This window comes from Lactuca virosa, chromosome 9 (genome assembly GCF_052849685.1).
Source record: "Lactuca virosa cultivar CGN04683 chromosome 9, Lactuca_virosa_CGN04683_v6, whole genome shotgun sequence".
Lineage (NCBI taxonomy): Eukaryota > Viridiplantae > Streptophyta > Magnoliopsida > Asterales > Asteraceae > Lactuca > Lactuca virosa.
In genome coordinates, this window is record NC_136434.1 from 102,684,198 (window position 1) to 102,694,289 (window position 10,092).

Sequence of the window (10,092 nt, forward strand, 5' to 3'; positions counted from 1 at the left end):
TCATATTTCCAAGCAACCATCTTATCATCACTCTCTCTTCTCCTTCTCTCTTTTTCTTCATTCGGCCGAGAACCACAAAGGGAAAGACACACACACACACATATTTCACTCAAACACTCTCAAAGAAACACTCCTTCTTCATCAAATTTTCGAGAGTTAGAAGCATTCCAAGGAGGTTATTCCATAAAAATCATCATCTTAGGTAAGTTCATGCTTGGATCCATGATCTAGATTCTTTGTATTATCAAAAATCTCTCCTTAACTCATTTAAACTCATGATCACCATCTTAGAAACCTCTAAGTTCGAGATCTTCCAAGAAGGCTTGCTAGGACCAAATTTTCTTCATTTCTTCCTCCTAAATCGAAAACAACAAACAAAGGTGAGTTCATACCCCTCTCTTTTCGGTTTTTATATGTTTTATGGGGGATAATACAAGAAAATGTGTAGATCTATGTGTATGTGTATGCTATGTATGATTGTATGCATGTATGTGTGATTTTATGTGTTTTTGTGATGAATATGTAATCAAAAGGGAAGAAATCTCGAGATCTATGCCATAAGAAGGAAAAAAAACATGATCTCAGTTATATTACACTAAACAAGTCAAGAATATTAACTTCTAAGATTATGATAAACATATTGCAACATAAAACCCATTTTTGGGCTTAAATTGTCAAATAAACAAAAGTTGGGTTAAAAATTGTCATTTACGGTTTTCTTAAGGGTCAAAAGAGTCAAAACAGTTACAACAAATGTTTTTATGAATATTATGTTCTTCAAGGGACTTGAAATGTAAATATTAGCTTAATGGGCCAATTTTTGGGCTTTTCGGCCCATTAAGCCCAAAGTTGCGAAAAATATGACTTTTAAAGGGCTGAAATGGTAAATTCTTCAAAACAAGGGATAAAGAGTTAAACAAAACTATTTCAAGGGTTAAAAATGCTTGTCTTTTCCAAAAAGGATAAAAAATGTAAAGTTTTTGGATTTTGGGCCAAAATTGTAAAAATTGCAAAAGTTTGGGCTTTAACCGAAAAACACTTTTCTGGAAGGGCTGAAACTGCCAAAGAATAAGTTTGAGCTAAAAATATCATTTGAACAAGTCTATGATTCAAAAGTGTCAAGAAAAGAGTTTAAGGGCAAAAATGTCTTTTTTATATAAGGGACTAAAATTGTCATTTTTATTAAAGAAGGGCTGAAAAGGTCAAACCAATATTCTTAAGTCAATTATTTTATTTCTAGAATATTGAGTCAAAAATACTAAACTACGACTTACAAAAATTGAAAGATGAATACACGTATAAATCCAAATATCGTTATAAACAAATCGACCGGTCTCGAGTCGATACAAAAATAACAATCGTTCAATCAAACCTTCCAACAATTATGCAATACCTAAAACAAGTAAACATTCAAAACTCTGGGCTTGAAAGTTCCAATCATGCTTGTTGGGCCTTTGTGATCCATCTACATGATTTTCGGGCCCAAGAGATAATAATAATAAATGTTATTGGGCCTTCGATGACCCAATTTCATATTAAAGGGACCCTCAATGGCTTTTAAGTGCTATTGGGCCTTAGTGGCCCACTAGCACTGCTAGTAAGGTCCGAGTAATCAAATGCGAAATGGACCAACGTGTCCTTCGTATACCCAACAGCCTGAAATAACTCACGAAAGTAGCAGGACTTTGTTTTCCTCTTCTCCTCGTTTGTTAGGCTTATGCGTAATCAAAGTAAACAAATTCAGGTCGTTAATCAATAGTAATCAATGTTATTTGGGTTAAGTGAGTAATAACGAGCGATACCTCCAAGGGTCGTTCGTAGTCTGTAGTTATAATCAAAGTCTCCTGGAAGGAGAGCGAGAGTTTGTGTATAGATCTATACGGGGGTGACTCCCCCACACCTCAGCTGTTCGCTACAGTCAGACTCGGCCAATCTAGGGTGACAAAATCTTAAGATCAATCCCGGCGCACGATAGGTAGCCAAGACAGACGAACTAGTCATTATTATGCATGGTTATAACGACTCACAAAAATTAATTAATCCAATACCATCTGAATAATCAAGGAAGAGTAATCAAAATCATTCATTGTGGCAGTATAACAATTTGAGAAGTAACTGTATTTTATGTATTCGGAAAACATCGGGTTTTTCGAGGAAATCAACATCACTCGCTTGTATCCTTCTATAACTATAATACAAAACTCCCTTTTTATACACGTTTTGAAATCATTCATGCATCAACTTATGGATCTCCACACTTTGATAAACAACTGTCTTTTCAGAAAATATCGGATTTTCTGGGTTTTACAAACTACACAAATCATTTTTTATCACAACCCTGCTTATGAACTCACCAACATTTCATATGTTGACGTTTTTCAAAATAACTTGTATTTTCAGGTAACAGGTAAGCTGCAGGGTAATATCAAGTACGTTAGGATGTTATGTTTTAAAAACTCTCGAACAATTTATGTTATGAATGTGTAATGTTTAAAACAATGTACTGGATGTGAACAATATCAGTTGTAATGTATTGATGCATGGTGATGTTTATGTTATGATTCATGTATATTCATTGTGATGATATTCAATTTAAGTCACGCGAGCCCTCGGACGTTTCCGCCGTCTGGTTTCGGGATGTGACATATATAAAGTGTAGGTTTAGTAATGAAGTTCTTAGTCTTTTGTTATGTGTATTTTGTATTGATATTTGTATTATAAAAAAACCTTCAATTCCAGTTACAATATGTTGTGTAATCATAATGTTGTGTTTCTCAGTTGGTGTTCAGATTTAATGAAAATGTGGTATTTGCAACATATGCAATATACCATTTAATACATGTAGCATCCAATATAACAACAAAAAAGGGACAAAACTTAAAATATCCAAGATGACCATTTACCATTAACAAAAGGGAAATCCAAAATAGCAACATAGTGTTATGGCATACATATAGTTATCCTACATAGCAACAAAGTATCAAAATACAAAGCATAACAACAAAGTAATAAGGAAATCAATGCCTAACAAAAACATAGTTATCCTTCATGATCATGACATCAAACTACAAATTCTCAAAGCATGGGGCTTTTTCCCTTCTTCCCAACTCCTTTTTTACACCACCACTGCTACCTGTTGCACCTTGACCTGTATCTACTCCTGCACTCTTGTTAACTCCTGCATTGCAACCTTCTACACCTTGTCATGTTGTATTCCCTGCTGCACCTTGTCCTGTTCCATTCCAAGTATGTGATTGTCCCTTGAAGGTCCTTCCATTATGGCCCACATTTCCACATTTTATGCATGTTACAGATTTCCATTTTGTGGACACTCCATCATATTCAGTTGCAGATCTTCTTCTCTTTTTTTTGGTCTGCCAATAGGGACACGATACTTTGGTGGTATCAGCTTGGTAGGACATGTGCTTTTTTCCCACAAAAACCTCCCATTAATAGGTTCAACTTTGAATACATACATTTCTTTCCAAGTCTTGAGCCAATATATTGGGTGAACCCATGTCTCAGGTATTCCAACATTTTCATTGTTGAGCCTCATATCCCATATAGCTGTTATACTATGTTTGCAGGGTATGCCTGTCAGTTCCCACCTGTTACATGAACAAGTTTGTTGTTCCATATTAACCACATATTGATTATTACCTTCACTTGTAACCTGGTACTTCCCATTACCACAGAACACTGCCCTACACTATACTGCCTTTTCTTTAATTTTTTGAAGGGTCTTGGTGGCTGTAGGAGTTAATGGGCCATTCGCTTTGTTAATTTCTTTTTGGACCATGACAATTTTCCTCATGATATACTCCCTAATAAACTCCAAGCAACTGATAATTGGCTTATCACGACCCTTCACTGTCTTGTTATTCAAACTCTCACACATATTATTCAACAAAGCATAACAATGTACCCTCCCTGATAAAACACAACTGTATTAGATTATAATTAAAAATTATACACTTATCAAGATAATATTATATACCTGAGAAGTGGGATCTGTACCAATGCTTAAGTGGAATAGAATTAAGCCAGTCATATGCTTCAATGTTAAGTTTCTTTAGTTCTTCCATGGCACTATTGAATTGTGGTATGGTGGTACATGTTGCACAATTCCAAAGGCAATCCTTGAATTCCTTGCCCCTCGATTTACGTTTCATGCTCTCATGAAGATGCCTTAGGCAATATCTATGGTCTACTGCTGGGAAAAGTTTTTCAAGTGCAGGAAATAATCCCTAAATCATCATAAAAGTGAAGTTGCTTATTGAATTGTAAAACATGCAAGTGAAAGTGAATGGAGGACTAGATTTACCTTCTGTCTGTCTGATATGAAGGTGAAGTTAGAGTTTGCATACAAACCAAGATCATCTCCTAAGTTATTAAAAAACCAGGTCCATGAATTAAAGTTCTCTGCTTCAACAACTACATATGCCAAAGGGTATATGCAATGGTTCCCATCTAAACCCTGAATTACCATGTCAAACATAGTAATAAGCAAACAATTAATTATTGTCAAACATTAATGAACTACGAAAATATGATTATGCACATACAACTGCTGTTAGGATCATACCATGGTATGGACCCTTCATGAATGAACCATCAAGCCCTAGTAAATCTCTTTTCCCTGCTGCAAATCCACTTTTTAATGGACCAAGACAAATGTATACCCGTTCAAATACCTTGCTCTCAGATGCATAACATGGTTCACTTTGCACTTGAAGTTTGACTGTGGTGTTTGGATTTCTAGTATGCACCTCCTGTAAGTAGTCTCTTAGACACGAGTACTGAGCAACAAAATCTCCCCTAATTGATTCTAGGGCTTTCGTTTTCACCCTATGAACTTTCATGTCTGACAATCCAACTTGGTATTTCTTCTCGAGCATCTCACGTAATGTTGGATTAGATGTCTAAGCTCATAACTATTATTGGTATGTACTCGACCCGAGAGTAGCATGGTCCATTTGGGCTGCACTTTACCGGAACAATTTGTATGGATAGTCTTTTGAGAATAGTATGTCTATGGTTTATTAATATATTATAAGTTATAATATATTAATATGAAATCGTATTATTTAATTAGTATTGATCAAGAATTAATTTATAATTAATTTAGTGATAAAAAGGAACTAATTAAATATGGACTCTTATATATATATATATATATATATATATATATATATATATATATATATATATATATATATATATATATATATGGAATGGTCCAAGTTCATTTAGGTTGGGCTAAACTTGCATGGATAGTCCATGGAGTTTTTAACCCATGGATCCTATGGAAATGAAAGGTCATGGGTATTAGGGTTAACATAAATGTAACCCTAATCCTCCATACTATATAAAGAGGTCTTTGGCACATGAAATGGAACTAGTGTGTGAGTACAAAGGGTGGGCCGATTTCTAGAAGTGCTTTCTATTCTCTCAAGATTTCCAAGTGTTTTTTGGTGATTTGTGATTCCATTTGAGGCTTCCACACTATTGGGGCTAAGCTCTTAAATGTTCAAGACTACAAGCTCCATCAAAAGGTATGTCATTCTACTAGATTCTTGTATTGTATATACTTCATATTATGCTAGTTAGGATGAAACCTTGGAATATTGAATATTTGCATGTATAATAGAGAAAACATAGATCCAAGGTTTATAGGGTTGCATGTACACCATAGGAGTGTTAGAATGCTCAAAAATCATCAATGGTATCAGAGCCTAGGCTTGTTTTTCTTTATACTTGATGCAAATTGCTGAAAATGTCGAATTTCTGCATACTGCCCAGTTGACTCGCTGAGTCCCTCATGGAACTCGACGAGTCCATGCATATATTCAACCAACTCGACGAGTCAGTTCTTGCACTCGACGAGTTGGCAGGCCTGAGTGCAGAATCTCGAGTTTTGGTGTTGGAATTGGTCTAGAATCATTACCTTAAACTGTTTTGGACTTATAAAACCTATTTTTTTTTATGTGGTAATGATTTTGGTAAACCAATTTCAAGGTTATTATCAAAATTTCAAGTTTTATATGTGTTTATGTGACAACCGTCAAAATTGAGTCAAGTTAAAGTCAAACAAAGTCAACAAGTCAAAACCAATCGACTCAATTAACCCTTGTATATTAGGGTTTACACTATGTAATTACTGTACAATGCAATATCTTAATGAGAGAAACATCATTTGGAAAGTTTGTGTGTTGAATTTCCTAAGTAAACATTGAACCAAAACGATAAAACATTATTGCACACTCATCGGGAGTGTGTACGACACTAAAACACGGTTTAACGGGGTTTATGGACCTTGCGTTGCGAAGCCGGACACTCAAAAAGATCACAAACGAAACCTCTCTCAATCTCTTTCACTCAATCTCTCTCTATTAAAATCTCTCCCAAATCTCTCCCGAATCTCTCTCAAAAGTTACTTTAACTTTTTGTAATCATTTGGGTCATCTCGACCCTTAACCGGGTCAAAAACCACTTGAAACGGGGTAAAAACGGGTAAAATAACCTTAAGGAACCAAAACCCTCCTATTAGAAGCGAAAACTCTCATGAGAAGCCTCTCAGGACCGAAGCCTCTCAGGACCGAAGCCTCTCAGGACCGAAGCCTCTCATGAGAAGCCTCTCAGACAGCCCATGCGAGAGGTCTCGCAGACGGCCCCTTTTTACCGGTTTTTCGACTACGACTTCGTTTTAACTCCGTTTTTCATTATTTTAACGTGGGATTTTCACCCAAAACTTTATTTTATAAACTAAGGCCCCAAAATATATAAATCTCCAGGGTTTTTATAAAAATATATTAAAAGAATTAGTGGTTGAACTAATTATTGAGGGAATATTTGCTTTTCCTTAATTTATGCCAAAAACAAACCACCACCACCTCACTCTATGATTAGCCACTCTTTCCCACTACCCCTTGTCACCTTAGTGGACCTTTACACCCAATCTCCAGCTCTTCCCACGTTCTAAGAGCTGGAGAATTGGTCATCTCTCCTCATTCTCATTAACTTCTTTCATTCTACACTTAGCAACCAAAGAACACTTTCCAAAATTCTCTCATCTTTTCTCTCAACTTCAAGAACTTCAAGGCTTTCTCCAGGGATTTCTTTCTTCAATTAGTAAGTATCTTCATCATTCATATAATTATTACACTCCATTCTACTCAAATCATTGATATCTTACACAAATTCCATCTTATTCGGTGTTAGATTCTCGAATCATCAAGACATCTTCTTAGTGTTCTTGGGTTGAACACTTCCTCTCTCTTACTTTCATCTACTGAAACCACATAGGGTGAGTTCATACCCCTACATTTACATGTTCTTCTTAAGTTTTAAGGGGGGGAATACAAGTAAAATCATCAAGAACACAATTAAACTTTTTCTAACAGATTACATCAGAAAAGATGGACTTCGATTACGGACTGTTTTGGTCAACTTAAATATTTTAGTTTTCAAAACTGTTCCAGGTGCAAGTAGTTCAAACTCTTAGCTTTAAAATGGCTACTTGCACATCTCCATATGATTTTTCTACAATTTATGGTGATTTTTACAAAACTGCCTATCATTTCAGAGGCAAACCCGGACCAGTCTGTGATTATGAACATTTTCACCTCTGTTAGAAATCACTAAAAATCATGATAAAATTTACGAACAAACTAGACTCATATTCCAAACTCTCAGAATTTGCGGATTTGGATTTGGAGCTTTGATGATTTTTCTATAAATTTTCTAAGAACAGTAACAGAAACTGTATTCAACAAAAAGCTGCTGTCAATTTCATTTCACCTTGTAACATGTTGAGCAAGGTGTATATCTTTTTGTGATTATATGTTATTGCAATTTATGCCATTTTATCTTAATAATTAGACACACATCAGTTTACAAATAGATTTGGACATATAAAATATAAAGAATAACAAGTGATTATAATCAAAGTACAACCGATACATTCAAACATTTAATAAACTATTTTGAATATAGTTTGCATACATTACAACGTACTACCCTTGGTTGATAAACTATAATAGGTATAGTTATTGATACATTACATAACACATACATTTAAAAAGGGTATATTTATACAAAGGATATTTTCATTAAGCAAGGTACGGCCATACGGTACCAAGTTTTCATAACACGTAATTCCGTTAATGACTTTATGAAACATTACATAACACATACATTTAAAAAGGGTACATTTATACAAAGGATATTTTCATTAAGCAAGGTACGGCCATACGGTACCAAGTTTTCATTACACTACACGTAAATTCGTTAATGACTTTGTGAGACATTTACTTCAAATTACCATTAAGTCCTGTATTGTAACCAGAGTCTCCTTGAGGGAGAGCGTGATAGTTGTGTATAGATCTATATTGGGCTTGACAAACCCACACCTAAACTGCATGCAACAGTTAGACCGATAGGTCTGGGGTGACAAATGTCATAACATTTCCGACGCCTGAAGAACGTCGTTTCAGGCCAACTAGGTCATAGCATGGTTATAATAACTCACATGTGGTATTAACAAACGTAGAATTTATGGGGATTTCACAAAAATCAAACGAGTTTATGTCGATTTAAACTTGCATTGTTTTACTATAAGGAACGAACACTACTTGTATATTTCGGTCTTTGGGTTTTAAGACTACATTTACACATTAAGGAAAATATTGGATTTTCTGGAACGAACACTACTTTTACAAGAAAAGGTTATAATAAACTCACACAAAGTATTAATGAATATTGGAATTTACGGGAACTTCATTAAAATTAAATGAGTTTACGTCGATTTAAACTTACATTATTTATTATAAGTAAGAAAAGTTACTTGTACATTTCGGTCTGTGGATTTAAGACTACATATACATTTTAAGGAAAATATTGGATTTTTCTAAAACAAATACCACTTTTACAAACGAAAGGCTTTTAATAATACCAAACAAAAGCTTATGAACTCACCAACCTTTGTGTTGACACTTTTTCAAACAACTTGTATTCTCAGGAAATCATTAAACAGGTAATCAAGTGCTTTTGAGGATGGGACGCTAAGGCGTCTACTATTTCATATTTTGTCAACATATTGTAATTGATTCGTAAACATGTAATTCATACAATGATGTAACTTTTTCAATTATATATATGTTGGTTGTGTTTGCTTGAATTACTATTACAATTGTTGTTATGATACTATACATGAAGTCCTCCACCCCCGGACGTTTCCGCCATCCTTGGTTTGGGGGTGTGACAGTTTATATGATTCTTGAAATTGTTAATATGATTGTTCATACACTTATGAGTTTTGGTAGATCATAGGAATTATTTGCAAATTGTTTGTTAGTTAATTCTTGATCTAAATGTTTTTAATGGAGTCCATAATTTTTCCTCAAGTTATGGATTACCAAAAGTCATTTTCTTTTAAAGATCCATTAAAAACTCATAGGTTACATAATTGAAGAGTCTTTCTCATAAATAGTTTTATGGACTCCATAACTTGTCCTCAAGTTATGGATGTTCAAGAGTCTCTCCATTAAAGTTTTTAAAACCTTAATTAAACTCATAAGTTATGAAAATCCAAATTTTTTTTGAATTGTTCAAAACTTGCCCTCAAGTTTTGGAATTTGTAAAGTCTCATACACACTTTAATTCCAAACCCTAGAGTTTTAAAAGTTAAAATTCAACCCTTATACTTTATAATAATATAAGTTAATAATATATATATATATATATATATATATATATATATATATATATATATATATATATATATATAAGAGCAAGTCAGTCTTACCGTTAGTAGGCCTTATTCACGAAGCCGGTCTATAAGGGGGTATAAGGTTGTTGCCTATAAAATGGCAGCTTAATGGGTGTCCACTCTCACCCACCGCTTCCTTGACTGGTGGAGGGTCGTTAGCCGAACGGGTAGTACAAGGACTATAATTCTCATTATAAGTATAATGATAAATATAAAGTAACTAAACCATTTATAAATTCCCAATCTTAGTTACTTTAGGAAAATGTGAATCGGCCCTGTAGCTTACAAACTTAACTTACCGCGCGAACTCAGTAACGTACATT

At 34.3% G+C, this 10,092-nt stretch overlaps 1 protein-coding gene across 1 annotated transcript; it reads right to left on the bottom strand.

The window, feature by feature from the left end:
* Positions 1–3,307: 3,307 nt before the first annotated feature.
* On the bottom strand, positions 3,308–4,898 carry LOC145139630 (uncharacterized). The gene is made up of 5 exons (XM_079073385.1): positions 4,566–4,898; positions 4,325–4,477; positions 3,998–4,247; positions 3,822–3,930; positions 3,308–3,608 (listed from the first exon to the last, which is right to left on the bottom strand). The coding sequence occupies exons 1-5, from the start codon at positions 4,896–4,898 to the stop codon at positions 3,308–3,310; spliced, it is 1,146 nt and encodes a 381-aa protein (XP_078929511.1).
* Positions 4,899–10,092: the final 5,194 nt, after the last annotated feature.